The 25,915-nt window shown below is 34.7% G+C and overlaps 1 protein-coding gene across 2 annotated transcripts in view; it reads right to left on the bottom strand.

The window, feature by feature from the left end:
- The window catches only part of LOC133525690 (semaphorin-2A), a 458,429-nt gene that overhangs the window by 125,783 nt on the left and 306,731 nt on the right, over window positions 1–25,915 (bottom strand). The window contains exons 1-2 of one of the 2 annotated variants that reach the window (XM_061862037.1): window positions 25,036–25,440; window positions 12,021–12,303 (exon numbers count right to left, since the gene is read on the bottom strand). The exons of the other annotated variant lie outside the window; for it this stretch is intronic. Coding sequence (XP_061718021.1) covers window positions 12,021–12,225 — 205 coding nt within the window. The 5' untranslated portion in view covers window positions 12,226–12,303; window positions 25,036–25,440. Of the gene's footprint in view, window positions 1–12,020; window positions 12,304–25,035; window positions 25,441–25,915 lie in introns of those variants that run through there. 2 annotated transcript variants of the gene reach the window in all.

Genomic DNA, 25,915 nt, shown 5'->3' with positions numbered 1-25,915 from the left:
TTGCAGCAATGTTAAGATTGTTACCCGATACTATAATTTTTATCTCAAAAAGAACGTATTCCTATTTCGTATTTCCAGGAATCCCTCGCGTGCGAGACTTGCGGGACCAGCTGGCATAAACCGGCTCCCAATAACATGTTATCGATAATTTTCTTTGTAAAACTTCAACGTGAACACGAGTGTTTAACAATTGTTCAAGATACAGCTTATTAAATAATTACAATTGGAGTAAGCACAAAGGAAATGGCTTAGATTACACATGAAGACGTATGTAAATATCAAGAGAATTCATACCGTGTTTCGTAGGTAATCTTATTTTGCAGCCACATTACATAATCACACACATTAAGACATAAAGACGACCAAACATGAATTGATTTACTTTTATTGATTTACGTTATTTAATTAAACAGGAGTTAACCGCGTACACATAAGGATTAAAAAACAAAGCTTAAACTATAAACAAGACCAAGTGTGGGAAGCTCAAAAAACTCGCGCAGCTAGAATCTGTTTATGTCAACTATAGCCAGGGTTTCTGAGTCAACGAAGACTTTCGTTGTCGAAACGTCAGAGGTAATTTTAAAACTTATACTTGGGCCGGACTCAACATTATTCTTGTGGTTTTGAGATATCCTCTGTGTTATAGTATATGTCCACTTGTCGTGAACTTTCAGTTCACATATTTTAAACAATTTTAATATGAATGATTCCACCGTTACTTTTCAATAATAGCCGTATAGTCTCTGAGCCGTCACTGAAACAAGTCGAATTGAGCCCCTTGGTCTCCGCAGCAAAGAGCAACGAACATTATGCCTGAGACCAAATCTTAATTAAGTCTAGGGCACCTCTACAACGGGAACTAATTAAACTTATTCCATTATTTCTGCTAACGAAATTCTAAGGACGGCCGGGCGCCATGTCGGAAGGATTTGTTGTTATTACATTGTACTTTCATGACTACGTGTAGCTATTTTACGCATAACAGCAATTTATAACAGGTGTATAGGTGTGTAGGTGGTATTAATTGTTTATCACGTTAAAAATTATATTTAATTATACATAAGTATTTCCTTTAATAATTTCATATAGGGAATAAATAAATTCGAAATGTTTGTTAATCTCATTTAACCACTCACATGATTCCAGCAACTAAGGTTTCAACATTTCGCACCTCTAAAATGATCGTCGCAACTCGAGTTGCGAACGGAGTGTATGCGGTTTTTTATTTCTTATCTGTGAAGGGCTGCACAGATATGGTGTAAACAATTATTAAAACACAGAATACCAACGTGACAATATTTAAAAAATGTTTCAACCACATAGACATAACCACAGTATTTTTTATCTATGTCACTTTGCAAGTTCTTCGGAAAAGTGCGTGTGTTAAAAGTTGCTGCGTGTTTTAAAATGCCGTAAGTATTCAAATTTACATATTTCTGTTAGTATTATATATTAAATTACTCCGCGTTTATTTGTCTATTAGATTAAAACTATATTTTAGACCTACTTAATATTGATGACCATAAAATCTCACTTCAAACCAATAACTCTGTAGATTTTTGGCGTGTTTCCTATTTTAATGCCCTAAATTTCTATGATTACCAAATATATCTTGAGCAACCTATAGTCATTAAATAGTTCGATTATTAAATTACATTAATAAACAATAAAATGCATTAAATCACTGTGTATTATCCAGGATTAGCGAACAAACCATGTGACGGAAAATTGTAAGTATAAACACAGCAACTCTGGTTGCTTAAAGCATTTCTGTACATCGTAAGGCATGTGGTACACTAGACGTTGCATACGCGTTTTGGGGTGTTTGTTACTACTTACTTATAATTTCTATTTATTAATATTTCTTTGCTATATTGCCCGGATCCTGGGGTAGCTTGCCGTTTTTCGTCTGGCAGTGAATGTGTTAAAAGTTCCTATTTCTGTTGAACATCTGCACCGCGCGACTGTTGTGTCTCCGACCTAAATAGGTAGCCATCTTTGTTTTTGACATGGCGCAGGTCAGTTTGTTTGTTTATTTACGTTTGTAATCAGTATAATTTCATGTGTTAATAGTTACTATTTGCTTATTGTGCTTAATTTGTTGTAAAGTGTATGTTATGGTGTGTATATTATACGTGTTAGTGTAGTTATAAGTTAGTTCGGTTGTTGGTGATCGGCCGTTTTAAAAACACCAAACTTTAGTAGGTATGTAAATACTCTTTTGTTATTTTAAGTTATAAAGCCACTATCATTGTGATAATTACATAAATTATGTATTTTATTTCAAGGTAATTAGTGTCTTAAACGGTTTTTTACTATATTTTTGTACTTCAGTGTCTAAATTAGCCACAAAAAAATCACGAACATAGCACATAGTTACACGCCAGGTGGAGCAATTCGAAAGTTCCTTATCAGAATTTTAATCAGTTTTACTCTGCAATTTTATAGGTGAGCTATCAAGGTTTTTAGTATCAATTAAAAGCTTATTAAGCCTTCTTTAAATTGAATACAAAAAAAAGATATGTTATCGATTTAGATTTTTTATTAAAAATAGTTTTCTACTATAACTCGGAAATTATTCCTTTGGGTAAACTTCGTGAATTTTTAATAATTATTTTTATTATAACAGCAAATAGCTAAAATAAGAAAATATTTTTTTTTGTTTCTTTACCATTATAAAACCGAAACAATTATTCCAAATGCTTAAGCAGAAGCAAAGTTATCGATTTTTGAAGATATCACGACACTGTGCCGTCGTATCTGCGAAATGGCAGAGCAATTCAGGGCACCTTTCGTTAAAATCGGAATCATGTGAGTGGTTAAGCGTTTTTCAGCAACTTTATATAATGCGGCGTTGGCATTTCGAATCCTTTTCAGCCAGAACGTAGTTCAAAAAGTTAATCCCTGCGTCGATTGCTCATCGTTTTCGTCATTTCCGATGATCACACGACGAGCTCTAAAGCCCGGATTGCACGAGTTAAGTGCGTTCGGAAAAAAAGACAAGAAATAACACCAGCCAGAGTGGAGCTGGTGTTTTATAATGATGATGTTGATAAAGTAAACAGGATAGGATTGTTCGTAAGAATTACGGCGCGAGAAGAATGGATTTTTTTGCAAAATTTTGATGAACTCTTTATAACACATACTTAATTGGTAGAAAATATTTTCGTATAATATATAATGTGATTCATACCGAAAGATTTTTAAATACGCTACTAATTTCCCATACTCATATTTTAAGAAAAGAAAATAGCTCATTTTTCATCTGCAATATTTAAACTTTTAATTATATGATGAAACAATGCATTAAAAACCAATACGAGTGAAACACAAAAATTTTCACCACACCACCCCGCAAAGACCCCCTTTATTCTTCAAAAAGTGATAATAAATTTATATTTTGTCCACAAGAGTGATAAAGTAATTTGATACAAATTTTCAGTTATTCCTTCATGTTAACTGCTAAAATTGATTTTAATGTGGTGATGTTGAATTATAAATCTTTAATAGTGTTCATGTAGATTTGATTTCATACTTTACAGTTAGTATTTTCCTCGCGTTGGTGTGGTGAAAAATTTTGTGTTTCACTCGGTAGTATGTTTAACCTTCGTATCTTGAAACCTTGCAATGCTCAAGATTCCACTTTTCAAACCACTCGCTATGCTCCTGATTGAATGTACGCTTGCTCAGGTATAATATTAGCACAAGGAGTTAAACATCAACTTTGTCCCCTTGTAAAAGAAATAACTATTATTTGCCAATAATTGTACGTATGTCTTATAGAGCATGTTAGTTCATTCGCCTATTCACTTCACTCGTGTACAGTAGACTTAGCTGCAATTTGAAAAAGTATTGATGATTCGAGCACAAAGCGAGCGCTTGGAACAGAGATTAAGTAACTTGTGCGGCTTCAATTGTTCGAACGGAACACAAAGGCACGATATTCCGGAAGGCAAGAATTTTGATGCTTTTCGCAACTGTAGAGGATCACTGAAGAGACTTTTAATGTGCTCGCCGCCTTAAACCAGTCATTGTTTCAAGATGAACAAGAATACATGAATGCAATAAAATTGAAAATGAATACCATAAAATAATGTCTTCTTATCATGAAATTATTATGTAAATGATAATGGTTAATTGTCCTTCGTAGTCATAGTATTTTTTCCACTGGGTACATAAATTAATATATATGTATGTATATTTAATTAAAGTATATTTATGTAAGTTTATTACCGTTAGTATATATTATTTATCGCTATTTTGCTTGTTTTAAGTTACTTATTGTGTTTTGTTTTTGTTTAATGCCTGCACGTACTACTGTTTCTGTTTAGCCTGATGGTTGACTGGTGGAGAATGCCTTTAGGCATTAAGTTCGCCATTTGTACTTTATTTGTTATAGTGTGCAATAAAGTTTAAATAAATAAATAATGATAATACAAGTAGTTTCAAAAATTAAAAAACGACATTGTCTTTGTTTAGTGTAGTTACCTATACAAAGAGATGTAGGTACATAAAAATAAAAAAAAAGGTAACGGATATACACATCACATAACGTTGCAAAATAAAATCTTTGAATATGCTGTCTAAACATTTTAAGCTTTAAATTGCCGCTTTAAAAGTGTGTACATTTTATAGATGCAAATTGGCAGACAAAAGCTTATTATAAAAACAGCTCTACAACAATTTCACGCAGACATTACTTATGTCAATTTTGGTCAGCTCAGCACTGTTAAATATTCATTAAGCTTTCAAAATACGCATTATTTTCCCCGCCCGGCGCGTTATCGCCACCTTTCCATCAACGAATATTTCCCAACAGCCCGTTGGCATTCAGCAAAATATGAAAAATTGCACCTATTGCATTTTTGTAAATTACCTGCAATATTTTTTAAATATTAACAATCTATAAAAGAGTCAAAAATGAAATATCGCCGCACCAAATTCTGGTGCCCGTGAAATATTTTCTATCGTTGACATTCCATTATGCGGAAACAAATAAATACATATAGAACAAAAAATCCTTTTATGGCATTGGCGAATGAAAGCCGCGGTCATTTCGCTCCAGTCCACTGCAGTGTTTAAGTAAAAGGAATACACTTCTACTTTGAATGCGAGTATTATGCGAGTAAATGGAACGGAAAAAAGAATACGGCCAGCAACTAAAAACTGCTTAGGAGCTTGCTGGCTCTCGTTTTATCTTTGAGCACCCTGCATTGTGCAATCAGCAGGGTATTGTACGTGGCTTTTGGCTTAAAACAACACTTAAGAAAAATTTATATCTGTTCTACTTAAAGCCATTTTCTTGTTTTTGTTATTTTAACAATCTCAAAGCCGTAAAGTTTAAAACTACTAGTAAGTTTATGTTAAGTAAGATAATTATGGGACAATTTAAAATACACTGGAAACGTAAATAGCATGTTTTACTTAACTACCGGGTGGCGTATTTTTGATAGTTAAATAAGAAAACAAGGTAGATAATATGCCTTTACCACCCACTTGTACGTGTGCAAAAATAGTTATTTACAAGGGGGCAAAGTTGTTGTTTAACCGCTCGTGCTCAAATTGATACCCGAGTAAGCGAAAGATTCCAAAACTGAACCATGAGCCTAGCGAGTGGTTCAAAAAGTTGAATCTTGAGCGTTGCGAGGGTGTCCAGGCACGAGGGTTAAACAAATTTTGCCCCCGAATAAAACACAATTTTTCACCACTGCAACCAGAGGAAAATATTGACTGTAAGATATCAAACAAAATCAATTCAAATCAAATCAAAATGAATATCATTAAATGTTCATCATTCAAAATCATTATATAAAGTCAATTCTACCAGCTAACATAAGGGAACCACTCAAAATTTGCATCACCTTACTTTGCCCTACATCTGGATAAAATGCAACTTTCTCATCAGTTTTTAAACAGTCAAGATAGCTTTTACCAGTTGGTGTGGTGAAAAGTAATTGTATTTTGCCCATATATGTAGTTGCAACCATTCCCTGCCTGTGGTTACTGAATTGATCTCTTTAACTCTTTTAATTTAATTAATGTATAGTAGCCATTTACTCTGGCATTTTAATTAAAATATATTTTTGGTACTTTATTTATTATGTTACCACATAAATTCCCAGAACGATCGCTCAAATTCATTCAAACGGAAGGACAACACGAGATAAAACGCACTGATCAACCTCGAATAGCTATGCGTTCGGTTCCCGAAAAGTGGTTTGACGAAGGTAACGTCCTGGTCCTCAACCCTTTGTCTCGCAGGAATACAATGGACAGTCGCAATGGCTCCGAGATGCGATATGGGACCCTCGCCTCATGTCTACGTGACCAAATTTTGAGCGAAATGTTTTGCTCTACCTAACGGTTAAAATAAGTAATGTCATCCTTTGGGAGCATCTTCAGGCGGGTTAGGGGCTCGATATTAATACCTGTTGGTATTACCTGCCGATGAAAGCGGGGGAAATTCTAACTAGATAGTGCAGAGATGATTATAATTAATCTTGGAATTATTTTTGATGAAAAGGTTATTAAAACTAAGCTGTGCTGTGATGAATTAATAACACAACTGCAAAAACAAAATTAGCTCGGGATGATACCATAATAGAACTAGGTTTAGCATGGCATAGAACATAGACAATACCAAATTCGCTCTATACGTTTTATGTAAGATTTTAACATAGAACTGCAAATAAAATCTATACGAATGTTAAACACATTAACGAATAAATATATAGGTATAGATATCTTAAGAAAAAATAGTGCGGAGGTAAAGCTATACCTATTTTCTAAATTTAAAATGGTGCCGTAGGGCTAAGATGGTCGGTTTTTTTTATCATGCCTGTCACGTTCTAACAAGTATGTAAGTGCGAAAGTGACGCACAACGTGACAAGGGATAAAAATGTGACCATCGGCCCGATTCGAAGAATGAAATACGATAACGATAAGTTCTGGTTTAGATAAGTTCTCATTTAGATATCGTTTGTATGTTGTATAATTGACAGAAGCAGCTCGATTCGGGCAACCAATGTCATTTTGTGTCGTTAGAAATATCGTAAATAGATCTTATTGGGATCACAGTGGAATCGAAATAAACGTCAAGTAGGACATGTCGTTTAGTTATCGTTCATTTAAAGATCTTTCCAAGATTTTAAACGTATCTTAATCATTCTTCGAATCGGGCTGCATGATACCGCCGCTGACGGCATTCACGGATCCTCCGTATTTTGTTAGTGGCTTTTTTTTACAATGCAATATTTATCAAAACATTCACAACACAAGTACAAGTACGTCATCACTAAGATGTAATTCATGAATAATACGGTTGAAGTGATGTCAATATGATCCAGAACTACTAATATCCGTTAGCTGCCCATTTCAAGCGCCTGGTCAGCCGGTCAAAGGATCTGTTGGAAGTTTTGACTAGACCGGAAGCTGTTCTGAGACCTCCTTCACTTATTGTGTGCATTTTTTTGCGTTTTTTCGCTTTTTCCCTCGCCCGAGTGTGCTTATTCTTTGAACTCTGAATATTTTGTTTGGACATTTGCGTCTGAACCCGTCTGCTCTCAACGTGCTTAAGTTGTTGGTAATTTTAGTTTGTGTTTCGCAGTTTGTTACGAGTTTCAATTAGAAAAATGTTTTGCAGGCTTTGTGCGAACTGAATAAGAAATTCGTGATAAAGTGAGTGAATAAATAATGAAGAGGAAACATAATGTTACATATCTATATTTTGCAAGGAGACACGATCACTTTTGCATGTCGCGAGTATGATATGCTAGTATTTCATACAAACACGTCGTAAATAAATATAGAAATAGAAATAGAATTTGTTTTATTCATAAACACACAAACAGTAATAGACAGACATAAAAGAGAACATAGTGAGAGTAAAGTGTCACGAAATGGCCTCATCTCAGCATGTTGCTGGCGACTTCCAGCGCTGATCTTCCGATGAGACCATCGAGTGCGAAATAGTCACGGAAGGTAACAGAAAAAAGGAAAGAAACATAAAATAAACATGACGAACATACCTACTTAACACTAAATAAAATTGCACGGACGAAACGAACGTCCAAAATAAAAACAATATGCATGTTTTCGTCCATTACCTACTCGTTCTTGTTACCTATTAAAATGTGAGTTATAGGATAGTACAGTCAGCATCAAAAGTAGCGGATCAAACAAGGTTTCAAAAGTATCTACCATTCTGTAACAGCTTAACAAAAGTTGATGGTTCTATATGTAGACCAATTTATACTGTAAAAGATATAGTTTTGAAGGTGATTTTTAGAGAATTATCTATATTTGGAAAAGTTATCCGGAATATCAGATACTTTTCGCGCGTTGTGTCATCCGCTACTTTTGATGCTGACTGTACTATGTTCCACACTTAATATATTTCAAATGTTCTCTTGAAAAATCCGTATGTTGAGACACTGAAACTAACATGTAAAGAAAGCTTCACTATGTATAGACAACATACCGTTTAAATTGAACATTCGTGTAGTTCATCAAACCCTTTCATTAAGCGCGGCTATATCGTGGAGTTCGCAAAACACTGCCCTACTAATGACAGACCGGGCCAGCGGCGTTTGTCCGTCCTCGTTTACTCTGCCAAAGAATCATCCCAAACTTATTCGGGCCTTTCAACCCGCCCTGCTTAACCCTCTGTAATTAGCAACATACTAGTTCTGTTGCCAGTTCAATCGTCGGACGCTATATATGGAGCTTAATGAGAAGAACTAGTGCTGTCTTCAATGTAGATTGAAAAATAGCATAGTATCACTTTGTAAATAAATAATCCGTTTTTATAAATTTTTCAACACTAGATAACCATAAAAAGGTTTGTAAATTTAATGTAACAAACATAACAGTTTTATTAATAAGATTAGTTTTAGCAGTATTTGTATGTATTAACATTGTAATTATTACATTTAAATCGCGAAGGTGATCAATATATAATTAGAAGTTTCAGCTTATTATAAAATTTTAGATAGGTAGAACATGTACATATGTCCGTAACATCGGCATCCCTAAAATTTATAACTCGATTATATTTTCGAGAACCCAAAAAAAGAGGGCCACGCAAATTCCAATTTAATAAGAACTCCAACAAAAAACCTTAGCACAACTACAGGGCGTGCAAGCGCTCCGTGCAGCTGACGCCAAAAATATGGCATATTATGATGTCCCTAATCTACTTCACGCTTCGATGGCCGCCTGTCGATAACAATAACCGACTTAATACGCCCGATAATCGGTTTTGCTATTCGAAAACATCCGTGATTGACACTTTTGATGACGTCTGAGTTGAACCAAACGTCCCGCGTTAGCTGGGATTTGTGTTCGGAGGGGAATGATAAATCGAGAGGTAAAATCTGGTCGCGCTGAAAATTGTAGTAGTAAAAGTTTGAATATTGGTAGTAGTTTAAATACGTACAAAAAAGTTTAATGAAAAATGATTATTCGTGATTGAAGTGTGAAACAGTACTTTCGTAAAATGTATCCTTGTTTTAACAGGATCCATGTACATTTCGCAAACGAATATGAAACTGGATAAATCTCAATTGAATATCGCCATAAACAGGATTAGTAACTGTTTAGTCAAAACAATCAACCAACCGGATGATAATCAAATCGAAACAAGTGCAGTATGCTGCGGATATCCATTAAGTGTGGTCATGTTTAATGATACAAGTTGCCGCATTTAGTGTTGTGGCGATTCCGGGAATTCTAGTAACATTTCCAAGATTAATTGGAGAGTTCTGTTTTTTACTTTTAAAGCACAATTTATAGGTTATCTTAGCAAATCTTCGAAAGTTTAATGTTGTGGGTAATATTTATTATAAACCTTGAAACTTAAGGTATAATAGGTATATGCGTAAACATTAGCTAAGTAAACTAACCTTTAACAAGAAGCAAAAATTAAACAATTTTGGTTTTTATGATTTAATCGAGTTAAATTTTATGATCATAACATAAATAAAACATAAATATTTTTTTTTAACAATTATTATAATCTTAATGGTATTTGTTCAATTACAGCCTTCGGGTCTTGATTTAGTTTTATAATCAAAATCAATGTTTCCTTAGTTTCAATGACACATAATATACCTAATACCTGGTTGTCTATAATTTCACAAAAAACGATTCACAAATGGTCATTTTATAAACTAATTTTAAAAGTTAAATTACTATTAAAACTTTTTATCCCGCAAATACATCACTTTCACTTAATAAAACGGATAGATAGGGATTCATGAAGCCAAAAATCGTTCAAGATTTATGTTTTCTATAAATTTATTTACCTAAGTTTCCTCAGTTTTTACAAATTAACTACAAGGGTAATATTTTGAATTCAGAAAATACGAACCTACTAGAATACTTGAACTTTAAATGTATTCCTTGTTCGCCAAGGTGTTTTAGTATTTTTCACAGTCGATGGGTACGCTGTCATGTGTTATTTCAATACAATTTTGTGACATTTGGCGTTTTTAGGTTAAAATGTATGTTATATGGAGATGACACCCGTTCTCCTACCATCGAGTTTGGAAAATACTATATTAGATAATATTCGGGAACATTTCTGCTGTACATCACTAGCCACATTCATTTAGCCCTGAGCAAACTGTTTAAGCCCGCAATGTTTAATGGATGGTAAATTGCACATTAATATTGCGCTATCCTAACCGCGTCTCCTCACTAGGCCAGCAAAGCCTATAATAGTAATAACAATTAGTAATTGCCGCAACTACGTTAAATTATTGTGTGCAAATATAATTTAGCAATAATCCAATGAACATCGGTTTAAACTTTAAACGAAGTTGAAGTTGGGAAAAAAATGGTTTCAATATTTACGAATATAAATTGTAAACTCCATATGACATCATTTGATCTTAAACAGTACTTAATTGTAAATTATTTATTTATTTATTATTTTAATTGAGTTGAATTATATATTGTTTCTTAAATTGATTTTTAGATCTTCTCTCATTTAATTTTATGAATTGTATTTATTAAATGTTTAATTTTTTTTTCCATTTTCTTGATAATTAATCTGTTATAACTAAACTTAATTGGTTTTAAGTTAGCTAAGGAAATACTGTGTACGCCCATAGGCAATACACGGAGTTTCTATTTATATATTAAGACCCTTTGTATCATCTGTGTAATACAATTAAAAGTTATTCTATTCTCGATATAACGATTCCCTTCATATAACGTCGATATTTGATGTCTATATTTGGTTTACTTTAGTATTCATTTCTTTCTATATAACGAAAACTCTATAGCGTCAAAAAACGTCGTCCCTTGAGTGGCGCTATATAGTTTAAATTGTATAATTAATTTATATTTACTATAGTAAAAGTATAAAAGTTTATGTATTAAGATGTTTATATTAATTTTTAAACTAAATAAAGAAGATATATTGATATTTATAATTGTTATACATAAATTTAAAATACAAATGGTCTATGTTTTAATTAAATCATTAATGAGACGTCAATATTTGCTTAAAAATCTACGTACAGTCGTTGTTTTACAAGTAACAGATTTTGTGAAAACAAAATTAAAAGCGTAAAGTATAATAGACCAGAGTAGTAAACAACAGTGAGAGTAGTAAGCTACATACTACACCACACTTCAAAGGGGTACGCCTATAGGTACCTACATCCCGAACTTGCAGTGTGCACGGGCGAAATATTAACTACTCGTTCTACAACTGTATTAAAATTCTCACTCTCGGCATCATTGTCGGGAGGGCAATGAAACAAAAGAATAATTCCGTCTCACTTCAACGCCCTGATATTAATATTTCCTTCCCGCTATACACCGTGGACCCTTGAAAGCGTCTCACTTATGAATGTGTTAGTGATAGTAGCGTTTAGATTACACGGCCGTGTGTGTACCTTGACGTGAACATGCTGGTTTACAAATGCATCTTAGCAGAATTCACAAAGATCCAAAAGTCCACGTTATTCAAATCGTGTCAGAAGTAAAAATATATGTTTTAAGAACTTACCTCGTCTGTGTCTGACGTGATATTTACTCTTCGTATTCGTTGGAGTGCAGCAAGATTGTTCGTAGTAGAAATTGTATGAACTTTCCACTTCTGGAGATTGTTGCACTGCTTGGGATCGAACCTGCCAGCCGACTCCGAGCAGGAGGAACAGTAGCCACCGGACCACCGAAGCGAAGCCCCCCATAGTCCGTCCATTTGTGTACATTGTTATAAATATCACTGGCACTAACACTAAAAGTCAAAGTTTATTTAAATGTCTGAGGGCTTAGCAACGTTTGGTATTCTGTAAAACAAAATTAATATTTTACCTTCAAAAACCTACCTGTAAATTATTATTTTACCTTCAGAAGGCTACCTATAAATTATCTACTCTTAGCATTGTAGAAATAACAATTAATTATAAAGTAGTAACAATTTTCTTGATGGAAGATTGGAGATATTATCAAAGAAAATATTCAAGAAGATATATATTTTCATGAGCAAAACTCGGCGCTAGTTAACATTTAATAATACTTAGATCAAGAAATTATGGTACAGTAAAGTAAAATAAGGTTAATTATAAAACCATTTTCAATTTTAATAGTTCCTTCTACAGACATAAATGCAGATAAGACACAATGATTGCTAAGGCATATTATTGTACCAATAATTATTCTGGAAGCTACATTTATATCAATCATTGATATTCATCCGGCACATTTCGTTGTTTTTTTTTTTTACTATAATATATTATTAAGGAGCAGCTCCGCCTTTCGATGTGAATGATAAGTCGAGCTGTAAACAGGGTGGCTAGCACGGGGTATTATTTTAATTTGACGTGAAATTGTAGTGTTTGACTCGACTTTCTTTATGAAACCAAGCGGTTATTTCAATTGAAAACACGAAAGGTGTAGTAGAATAGCATATTTGTTGATACCGTTTACATACCATTTACTCGTAGAGCTCTTACCTATAGTTTCGCCGAATAGGTACCTACTTTACTATCTGCAACTAAGCTCAGTGAGTCTTAGTACATATTAGACGTTACATTTGACAAATCAATGCATAGCCTACTCATCATACCCTGACAAGCTTAAAATAGGATTAATTCGACCTATACATAAAAAAGGTAACTATTTTGATACTAACAATTACCGACCTATAACAATTCTTTCAAGCCTAGACAAAATTATAGAAAAATACTTAGGTAATCAAATAAATGGATTCTTATCGAGAAATGGTATAATTCATGAAAGACAGTTTGGATTCCAAAAAGGAAAAAATACTTCACAGCTGTTGGCTCAATTTACAGATGAAGTGAATGGACACTTAAACAATAGAAATCATGTTATAGTGGTTATGATTGATTTCAGTAAGGCGTTTGACACTTTGAACCATGACACCCTATTTAAAAAACTTGAGCAAAATGGTATACAGGGGCCATTCTTAAACTGGTTCAAAGATTACCACCATAATAGATACAACACAGTCAGTATTGCCGGGGACTTGAGCGACCTAAAAAAATCTAATTATGGCACCGCACAGGGCTCAATAATTGGCCCAACAGAATACTTAATATATGTGAATGATATGTGCAATATATTCAGAACCGCCTCTGTGTACCAGTTTGCAGATGACACATGCCTAATAACGGCCAATAAAGATATCAAGGTGGCGGAGAGTCAGATGCAAACTGAATTTGATGCTCTATGTAAATGGGCACACGATGCAGGATTATCCTTAAACTATAAAAAAACCAAGATAATGTATATTCACTCACCCTATGTCAAAACCACATATACCCCTAGAATTGTAGCCCATGACCATGTATGTATGCACACAGGGCCAACATATTGTAACTGTGAAAAACTAGAAGTAGTTGATCAACATACCTACCTAGGCCTTAAAATAGACACCAAATTTAACTGGGGTCCACATGTTGAACATGTGTGCAACAAACTCAGGGCAATTTTAAGTAACCTTAGTATATTGAAACATAAAATGCCATACTCCGTACTACGCCTATTGTACATGGCACTTGCAGACTCTGTAATTAACTATGGTATCTCTAGCTATGGGAGAACATATAAAACATACTTACAAAAAATATATGATATTCAAATAAGATTACTAAAAACTATAGTTCCCTTGAAAATAAAACTTCAATATAAAAATAATTATCACAAATTGTTTAAATACTGTAGAATATCTAGTGTATATGACAAAGTAAAACTTGCTGTAATATTAGAATATAAACACTTGCTGGGGCAGCTGGACAGGTATAGGAGACCATCCCACCTCCGGACCTTAACCAATGAACCATACTTTAAAATAACTAAAAGTAACAATGAATATGGGAAAAGGCTCTGGCCAACATACCTGCCTAATATCCTGAACAGCTTACCCAAACAAGTAGTAGAAACTTTAGAAAAACATCCTGATAAAATAAAGAGTACACTTAAGAAAGCACTGATTAATTAAATTAATTTTGTTACAAATAGTATTATAATAACATGTAAACACTAACTGCCAACAGGACTAATTATATACTTAGTTAAGGCTAAACTTAGTTAACACAATCTCCAAATATAGAGATTATAACTGAGTGCTGACTGTACCTCAACAAAAAATTGAAATAAACAGATTAAATTTTAAAAATTTTTTTTTTTTTTTATTTATTATAATTCGTATTTATACCTGCTAGCTAGTAGCTATGGAGCCATAAACTGAACATATGCTGTTGGCCGGAAACACGTGCATAGTTTATAATATGTATTTTTATTTTATTTTATTAAACATTACTTGTTGTTATGACAAAAAAAAAGAGTGATGGAATTAACGTCTTAAGGCATTCTCTGCATATCAACGCGTCGGTTTATAGAGTGTAAAAGAAGTAAAGACTAAAATGCATAATGTACTTAAACGTTTCTGTGATTGGTTTGATATATTAGCTTCAATAGGTGCACTAAAGTGTAATAAATTTTTAAGTGTTTAACTCTAATAGCGTAAGAAAATAGATATGTCTCCATATGTAAAACAATTACAAAGTACGCGATACTTTTGAGTGAGAACTGTAGAGATTTATCTGTATTTGAAAAGTATTTCAGGGTGGAAGATAATTTTAGTGCGTTGTTTCATCTGTTACTAATGTTTACTACTTTCGACGACCAGTTTGGCCTAGTGGGTAGTGACCCTGCCTACGAAGCTGATGGTCCCGGATTCAAATCCCGATAAGGGATTTTATTCGTGTGATGTGCGTGGATATTTGTTCCTGAGTCATGGGTGTTTTCTATGTATTTAAGTATTTATAAATATTTATATATTATATATATCGTTGTCTAAGTACCCTCAACACAAGCCTTATTGAGCTTACTGTGGGACTTAGTCAATTTGTGTAATAATGTCCTATTATATTTATTTCTTATTTATTTATTTACTATTGATGATGTCTGTATAATACTTATGAGAAAGTTGTAAGTAAAGGATTTCTTCCATTTCATTAATATTCCATTTTGACCGAGTTTACTAAATCATATTATAAACAACCTATTCTAAGGCCCACATAGTTTATTGCTACAAATTATTTAGAGTCAAACCAAGATAAGTTTGCAGCGATTTTGATAGCCCAGACGGTGCACGGGTTAGTTTAAACGTCAAACTTCTATGACATTTTGACGTTTACTTGACACTTGCACCGTCTGGGCTATCAAAATCGCAAAACAGGATAGCAGAGGTCACCGGTGACCGCAGAGCTGGCAGCTTCCTCGCTCAAGAATCAGTCTTGCGATACAGCATCATGCCGCAGGGGGATAGTTTTTAGTTTTTTATTGTGTTTAAGTTTATTTATTCTACATTATGTCACATTAATACATTATAATACAATAAATATCATATCAAAACATTTAGACTACAAAATATTCAGGCATCAAATATTAAGTTTCAATATAGTCCTTAATTGACACTAAGTTGAATAATTAAGAGAATGTTGCGAGTGCGTAAATATTGTTCATTATTCAACACGCCGCCGGGTAGGCACAGCTTGTAGGCCTAAATCATCGCGAGTAGCGGTCGAATCTAATTCTAGATTTAGTGCATACTAATTGCAAGATACCTAAGGCATCAGCCTTTCTTCGTTGGTTTTATTCATACATTTTGTAATTATAATTACATTACAAACTTTGTTAAGAAAGTGTGTATAAAGATTGTGTAGGTACCTATTTTAATTAATCGTAGCACACATCTTGTATCAATATGTATCATGTATAAGTATGGAATATATTCTAAAAATGCTACTGGTTGCTTTGAATAACTGCTACTTCACGTTAAAAAAAAATATTTATATGAAAAACTCCCACTCCGAACAAATAAAAGTCGCCAAATAATTACTCAAGCTACACGCCATTTGCCACCGACATTAAATAATAAATCCAATAACGAGTCCAAAAAACAGCAACATTCACATGCCCATTTTCACAATAAGAATGACAATTTTGCTTGTTGATTTTACATTAAAAAAGTGTATGGTTGTGGGGTTGTTTAATGGGTGTATGGGCCATTAAGACCCACCGGCTAAGCACACCTCTGTAATGGAAACCGCATGGATATGCAACAGGGGATGGCGACATTACATAGCGGCCCTTTATTTCAACCTATTATAGGACACATTTGCAGGATTTAATGGTCACATTCGAAATAAAGTCCAAATAAAATTAGCTTTAGAAACAGAAAAGGTAACGGGTTAGACCTTCGACCGAACAGAGGAAAGGTACCGTTACGACCAAGATAAAACGCAACGTAAGCACATCTCAGAGGTTCTCTCTCATCTTAAATCCTGGATTTTTCCCACTTTACAAGTGCAACATGAATTGAAAATGTAATAATACTTTATTTCACGTTCTTGATTCAAAATGCATAAAAATCTAGTCATAAAAATTAATATCCTCTTTATTTTATAATTGGGTTGGTTTCCATCAAGTAATTTGAAAATAACCATCGTTACCAATTTCCGAAGTTAACCGAGTTGTAAACGTCTAATATTAGTTCGACTATCTACTTTAAATAAACAGAGTTAGTTCTATATTGATTTTGTGATTACGTATCGTGTTTAAATATACATGGCGCCTAACTCTACCCTTAAATGTTTCAAATAAATGATTATAAAATTCATGAATAACTTCGTAAGAGCGGAGATTACACGGGATAGGTATCAGTGAATAAGTAAATATCATCCAGTAAATTTAACTCAAAGTATGGTACGGGCCCTCGTCACATGACCGATATCCCACTGAATGCTATCAGGGATCGCCTGGTGAAAGAGTCCAGCGATGAATTAAATAAACGAGGCCTAAAAGGGATAGAGATGTTTACCCTTCAAGATGTTTTTATGTGATAAACCCCCGAAACCAGATAACGTTTCTCATTTCATATAGACGCCTGCAAAAAGGAAAATGTGTTGCGTATTATATTTCTAGAGGAAAATAGCAGAGACTATTAGCAAAAAGTCACCATTAATGACAAAAAACCTTTCTTCGATTTCCTAAAGACTAATAAAATAAACTTGTGGGCTGGATGAGTATTGAGCATCTCAGTAACTAGTAAAAGATCAAGTAGGTGATAAAATAGTCAGCATTCAAAAGAGAGACAACATTTTAATTGCATATCAGCACGCAAAAAAATTGGTAGAACAGAATTTTTTGGTGTCATTGTAGATGGGTAAAAAGCGCTAGGTCATATTTTCTGTATGTGATGCGAATAATTGTATATTCAGCTTTTCACACATGAATAATACAAGCGCAGTCGCAAAAAATGCGGGTGCCAGGTTATCACCCGGAGAAGGGTCCTCTAAATTTTAGTTGAAATGATTAATGATATCGGGTTAGCACATGAATGAATTTTGTTCAATTGACAGTAGATCTTTCTGAGTAAACATTTCCAATCTCCCCCGGTTTCAAATAATACTTAAAGAGTATCAACATTAAACTCGTTTCGTATTTTGTTATATCCTTTGGGATCAAGGAGACGCGCTGGGAGATATGATTTGGAAAAAAGATATGAAAAATACATTAAAAATCATTACTCATCTTGAGTCAATGTCTGACTAGAGGTTTATAATTGATCATCATCTGTTTCCTTAAGGATTTACGGTAGCATTTGAAGATAATATTTCATTTTTTAGTCTGCTTCCTATATATATTTGGTATTCAGGTCAAAGAAGAAGCCAATATTGCGATGTTTAAGAGGTAAGTTAAGTCAAGTTAACAATATAAAGTAACATTTCCCCCCGTTAAACAATATGCTTACACCTTTCGTAATATATACGCATAATAAATGAACCGTCAATTAAGATTTAAATAGAACATTCTCAACAGCTAGATATATTTTTACAATGGCTTATTCAGATACCATAACCGGACCCCACGTTTTCAAAGAAAAAAGTTGTTGGAGCATTGCGGGCCGCTCGCGGTCATCCGAACCGGTTCTGTAATGATGTCTTCATCTTCATTACCGGTGATTCACTGCGGGTCCACTTATTTTACTTGGCTATGAAAGCGGGAGTATGTTATTATCGGACTTGTGTGAATATTTTTTGTGTAGTATAACACTTTGCAGCTGTCTTATTTTTGATTGAAATATAAGTGAGAACTTAAGATTGATACTTTATAATACTGTGGTGGTTTAAATACTAAGTAGAATTATCAGTTTTGTGATTTGAGACCATTTGTGAATTACTATTTGTTACATAATTACGCCTATTTATCAGGAGTTTAGTACTAATATATGCATTATACAATAATCAGTGAAGATCAATTAATCAAAAAGTATAACGCCCTTACATCAAAAATAATGTGACAAGGATTCATTAAGCAGATTTTAATCTGTTTTAATATCAGTCGATCTCATTTCGCAATACAATTATACCGTTACTGCCCATTTCATGACAGGCTTCGCTCATTATGAGCGAAGAATGTTAAGAAATTTCATCCGACAACCCATTGAGGCAGCCCTCCCAATTGTACGAAGGTGTTCCAATTGAATGGTAGACGGAATGGGGGTACGAGTATAATGAAATTTCGCCTCGATAAAGACCACTGAGCCCGTAATACAATACTTGATGTTTCCTCCACAGCCCGTATCCATATCATACCCATTAAACTGCATAAATATATCTACGGAACACATCTTCGTTAAGCAAATTAACACTTGCCTGCATTTAACACTTATCATTATACCCTATGACTCATGCGTTTAAATCATTAAATTGTTTGGCAGTTAGTTGTTTATTTGGACAAAAAATATATCAGATATCTAATTATGTATTTATTTTATTTACTATGAAATATATTTTTCTACAGATACTCATAAGTATAAAGTCTTGATTTTGGGTATTCTCAGGTAAAATTTTAGTAATTAATTATCTGTTTCCTTCAAGATCCTTGGTTGTTGAAAGGATGTAACCTAAGTAAAAATTCTCTTCTTTTTTATGTCATACTTTAAGGGACCGTTTGAATTAGATTATGATTAGGAATGTATTTAATGAACAAATTAATTGGTCCACAGGAGCGGTGCGTATCGTAATCAATAATTGCGTAAATGAGAAGTAGGTAATCCAGACGAACAAATGGGCTGCCCAGAAGAGATACGGTTCGGTCCCTGGAAATTGGCTCTGAATTATTAATTAAACAATACTGTAACGGCAGCGAATTGTAAGCTTCTTAACAAGGGAACTGAATAAATATCAGTGAACGATAGTGGAACCAATGATTTATCTATCTATCTATACATATAATAAAGCTGAAGAGGGTCGAAAGTCTGTACATGGAAGATATTCGAAAAAAAGTTGGCTGGGGATACTTAGAATCGATAACAGAACACGTTACAACAGTTTTTAGAATTTTTGTCTGTTTGTCTGTTTTTCTGTTTGTCTGTTTATTTAACCGCGCATCACGTGAAAACGGCTAAACGGATTTTGATGCAAACTTTACTAATCTGTCGAGAAAATCCGCGGCCAAGTTATAGGCTAAAAAAATTCAAGGGGTGGGGGGCGTAGCCACTACACTCGATTAAGTTTGCACCTGAGTCTTATGGCGCTAAAAAAGGGAAGAAGAATGTGCAAACTTTTCTTGGTTTTTTTTTTGGTTTGAAGGAGGTGCAAACTTTTTTCAAATATATGCTACGACTATCGAGTACCCTGCTAAACTAACAGATGGCGCTAAAATTAAACCTCCGAGAAAGGATTTTGCCAAATTAACTCTAAATTTAGAACAGGGGGTACATATATCAACAAATTTAATGGTATTTAACAGTAAATTGATTGTCACACATTGCACAGTGCCATCTTTTGAGGAACTGAGTAAACATTTAGTAATCATAATCAAGTAAACTAAAAATGAGTTTACTCAAATACTTACGAATTAGTGGTAAAATCAACACGCGCATAACTGCATAATTATTTTAAAAAATATTAATTTTCTCCGTCATGAATTATACCTAATCGTAATTATATCGCATCCATATTCATACGTATAGCCTTCTTTAAGCACTTAATGATGGCCACGAAGGTGGGTACTTTGAAAAAAAAAACAGTTTTCTCTGACGTTTGCGGAGTAAATGTCAAACGATTTAGAAATCGCATTTTATACGCGTTTAAATGCCTTCCCGAAAAAATGAAATCTTTCGCGAAAGTCTCGTAACGAATTAAGGCTACAAGGGGCACGGTCTCAGGAGTCTGAGGAAGACCACGGTTAGAGACTCAGTGGCGCTCTAGCCAGGCAGGCCGCTTCACTTTCCGCTGAAACGGCATGCCAGCGCGAGTCTCCGTTGCGATCCCAAAGACATCGTACGCAATCTGTGAGATCGCTCGAAACTAGCGACGATCGTGATTTCAAACGTAGCCGCGACTACCAGAGACGTTATGCAGAATCGTTCCTTCCGTCCGTGAAAACCTCATTCGGAACGGAGACCTGACACAGGTGACGCAGCGTGAGAAATCTTGGGTTTGTGAGAGAGCCATACTCACGCAAAAAAAAGGAATAGGCAGCGGCAGTTAATGCGCGGAAATCGAAGGTGAACATGCAGTATATAATTCCTCTAACACTGTCTTGGATGAAGGCAACGTCACAACATACCCGGTGGAGTTTCTAAACTCATCGAGTGCTTCAGGATTCCTAGCACACGTTATGCAACGGAACCCGGCTAAAAGTAGTGCAACTGCAGCGAAATCTCATCGAGGCGCAGATCCTGATGGGGTGCGGCGCCGGAGAAGCCGTGTTCATCCCGCGCATGCCCCTCATCCTGAGCAAGTTCCTGTTCCGCTTCAAGCACCTACAGTTATCCTTGAGCGTCTGTTTTTCCATAACCATTAACAAGTCGCAGGGGCAGACATTGCGCGCCGCCGGCATGGACTTGCGCACGGGTTGCTTCTCGCACGGGCAGCTCTACGTGACGTGTTTGCGCACGGAGCTATTCGTGCTAATACCCGCCAGGGAGACTTACAATGTGGTGTACAAAGAAATATTGTAAAACGTCAATGTTATGTAAATATACTTTACATACCTACTTATTTGTATGTAACTGTAGATATTAATTGTATGTATATATTTGGGTGTGCATACATAAACATAACTGTAAATAAAATGCAAATGCTCGGCCTCAAGATTTTGATATCTCTTCTCCTTTCCTCTCATCTTACTTCTAACTAACATTACACCTTAATCCGAAAGTATGTTAGGAAGTATGGATTTCTATGTGTATATTTCTTACTTTTTCATGGACCGATTTGGATGATATTTGCCATGGACATGATTTGGATAGGTACAGTCAAGCACGTAAAAAAAAATACAAAAGTGGAACTGTATTGTCCGATATACATCTACTACTCTATGTCGTTTAAATCACCTCAAAAATTTGAATAAGCGCGAAAAAAACTTTTGATTTTGGAGTGTACTTTAAGTGGTACCTAATTGTAAAATATTTTATCTGGACTATAGTCCTCTAGCGTATCCATCTGTCAACTTTACTTCAAGTTCCACCTCCATGGGAGAGGGAGAGAAATTAGGGGCGAAATAGCCGCTTAATAACAGAAACCGAATTCCACGCGGGCGGAGCCGCGGGCACAGCTAGTATATAATAATAATTCAGCCTATAAACGTCCCACTGCTGGGCACAGGCCTCCTCTCATGTGCGAGAGGGCTCGGGCTATAGTCCCCACGCTAGCCCAATGCGGATTGGGGACTTCACATACACCTTTGAATTTCTTCGCAGATGTATGCAGGTTTCCTCACGATGTTTTCCTTCACCGAAAAGCTAGTGGTAAATATCAAATGATATTTCGTACATAAGTTCCGAAAAACTCATTGGTACGAGCCAGGATTTGAACCCGCGACCTCCGGATTGAAAGTCGGACGTCATATCCACTCGGCCACCACCGCTTCAATGCTTATATATAAATGCCGCGCAATGATTTATATATAAATTATAATACAGAATAAAATATTTATTGTAGAGTGGGATTAAAACTATGCGGTATAGGAATTGCGGAATCTTAAATGAGCCTTGTATTCAGAGTGAATGAAAAACTTTGGCGGGTATTGCTAATGTAAAAGTTGTACACGTGTTGGTCCGTTTTCAACAGAATCAGTTAAGTTCAATATACATATGTTTATAAGCGTGAGAATTACGGGGGTAACAACTATCAGAATACATGGTTGTCGAAGGGATTAATACTGTTTAACGAAAATCATAATTCAAGTTATGAATAGTTAATAATCAAAGTAGATTTTGTCTCATATGCAAAGGCAGCCTGGAATATTAATTATTACCTTAATCAATATCAAGGGCGTATTGCTGAGATTGTGTTATGACTTACACACGGCAAGTTAGTTATGAATACAAGTCGGTTACATAAACCTCAAGTCTAATTAGTTTGTGGAGTAGGTTCCTAAAATATCAATTTAATGCGACTAACGGTACAATTGCCCGTTACCGCAAACATCAATAAATCGTTTTAGCATTCACATTACTGTAGCCATTCGGCATTGCATAATTTATTCGTTCCTAGTTTTTTCTTGTTGTAAGTAATACAACCAACTGTTACGCGGTTTACTATGTTTTACCAGTATTTTAGGGCTTTCGTTTAATTATTAAGTTCAGGCTGCGGTCCTACTTGTAAGTATATAATTACTTGAAGTAGGAGTTTTACTTGACCCAATTTAGTTGATAGATTTGGATAAGGATATATATTGTCACACTCTGTTTAACGGACGCAGTTTAAATTATCATACAATCCTTCCTTCCTATTTATGATGATTTCACTAAGCAAAGTTTTAATTAATGTTAATATAATGCCAGATATACATACCTATTTACTTTATTACGCATCTAATAGATACAGTCAAACCAAGATAAGTTGGCAGCGATTTTGATAGCCCCTGTCTTGATCTGACTCTAATACATATTTTTTCTGAAGATAAGTTCAAGTTTATTTTTTTATATATTATGTATTGGAATGAGCTTTATTATTACACTTTGTACATATTATTTACACATACCTACTATCTTAATGACTTGTTGTTACAAAATAATATTACACTAGGCATACAACTATACTAAAAGAACGTAGGGTAAAGCAGTTGGACATTTGATTACCACTAATCTGTAAATAGAATCATTTTGATCAAATTACCCATATTGTGAGTTACTCGCAAGAAATATTTGATACCTGCTTCCCCTACAAAGCTTCGTATGAATTTGGGGAGGATCCGCTTCAATGGATTCTGGCCACGTAGCGGCACACGTAAATATCGGCCTCTTGTATTATTGATACAAATGGAGATATCAATTGTTTTGGACAATAACCTTTCTGACAATAGAGGTATCTGTGGTGGGAATGTTTGAATTAATGTGGACGTAGGGGAAGTGACTCGGCCAAGCCGGTCCATATTTTTTTAAAACCGATATTGTAAATTATTTTGAAATATTGTTCATATTATTTAAATCCTATATCTAGAGTAAGCTACCAATGAGTAATAAACTCTCAATCATGGACAGGTTATTTAATATTGACCTTTATCGGGTAGATAACTTCTAAGGTTCCAGGTACAAACCGTTAGGTTACCTACTTATTGTATAAAAAATACCAATAAAATATGAAACAGGACAGTTCACCTTTAAAATTTGTTCGTTAATTTTAAATGTTAGAGGTTAGCCTGAGAAAGAAAGACTATTTTCCATATTTAAAGGAATTTAGATAGAACGTGCTGTACACGGGTTTTTCCCTTATAATTGTGTCTTTAAATTAGGAAATCTAGCAGACTAGGCACGTTATTAAGTTTATTTGATCATAGATCCTATGTTTCAATGAACTTAAACTGTGGATTTTCAGAGTGAACTAGGTGTTTACAGCAGAATTTTTGTTTTATGCATGCGGCATGATGTGCATCTGTATTCAATGTCTATTTATACTTTTGGGTTGATGAACTCACGGAGCTGCGGATGGACGAGGTTATAGAAAATCAGTGCCGGATAATGATGTTGGTTTAGTGCTAATACTTTGAGGAGAAAATTTTGATTAGGTATCATCTATTTAAATTTTTAACTACAATGATTTATCTACTTTATTTTAGGTATGTATTTGTTAACAAACTAAAAGATTGTAAATTTAGTGTGATTCATCACAGCAAAAAAAAAATCCTCGGTGCATTTGTGTGTTGAGTCATCGGCAACTTTTCTGTCAGCACTTGGACAACATATTTAAAATGTTTATTTTTTCTGTAATATTCTGCATTTCTTTGCTTATGTATCTTATAACTGTAGTATTCACAAACATTCAAATATGAAGGTACATTACAGTTATATATGACATAATGAATCATACTTAGAAAATATTAATTGCCAATAATTGAGCCTCATACATGTTTTCACAACTTCATGAGTCCCCGTCTGTTTTTGCATACACCGAAATGTGCCGAAATCATATTATATTTGATACACAATAATATTGTAGCTCTGCCCAGAACACGGGAATGGTGTGTCGACCAACCTCATCCGTAATCCGTTGAACCAAACACGTTGCAGTTTCACATAAAAACAAAGAACGCACAGAGAACCAAAGCACTTTATTTATAAGTACATAGAGTCACTAACAAAAATATAAATTTACAACTTAGAACGCAACATTGTTAGAAGAAAGAAACAAGTTTTTGCAGTCGGAGTATTACGAAGAAGTTTATCGCGGAGGTCTCGCACACGTCCATCGCGCGTGCCGGCCGGCGCACAACTAACTGGCTGGTCCCATTCCATACAAAACTTTTAAGTCACGGAGACGGCAAAGCTATGTCGCGCCTCTACAATTCACGCATACAGACATGAGCAATACCCTATGCACAAACACGAAAGCAAGCTTCCAAGTTCACTAAATAAACGAACACCAACACAAACAAATGCGAACACCAACACAAACAAATGCCAACACCGTCTACCCCCTGTGCACGAGACTCGAGAGCGGGATGCGAATATAAACAATTCGTTTCGAAGCTTGAGTGCAAGCGAGAAGCAAGTACCGCAACAGATGTATATTACTTCACTCAGGTAAGTATTGAAAATGTTAGAGTGTGCGACGGAGAACGCGTATGTATTTAGCTTACGAGAGACCGGCTGCGTTTGAAAGGGACGGAAACTGTTAAAGTCACCCACTACAGTACATTCCTTACTGATACCGGCGCGGCGTCGTCGTACCTTTCGATCGTTCAAGTGGCAGATGAAGCTTTTAGGGCTGTCACCTGATGCAAAATACCTTAGGCTCCAAGTTGAGTAAGTAACGACAAAGTTGATTAATATCTTTAGTATTCTTTAGCTAACTACTTTAGAAAATGTTTGAAGTCTAGCACTAGCACTTGTTTATGGCGCATTACTTATTAAGT

Source organism: Cydia pomonella, chromosome 15 (genome assembly GCF_033807575.1).
Source record: "Cydia pomonella isolate Wapato2018A chromosome 15, ilCydPomo1, whole genome shotgun sequence".
Classification (NCBI taxonomy): domain Eukaryota; kingdom Metazoa; phylum Arthropoda; class Insecta; order Lepidoptera; family Tortricidae; genus Cydia; species Cydia pomonella.
This window is presented reverse-complemented; position numbering and strand designations above follow the sequence as displayed.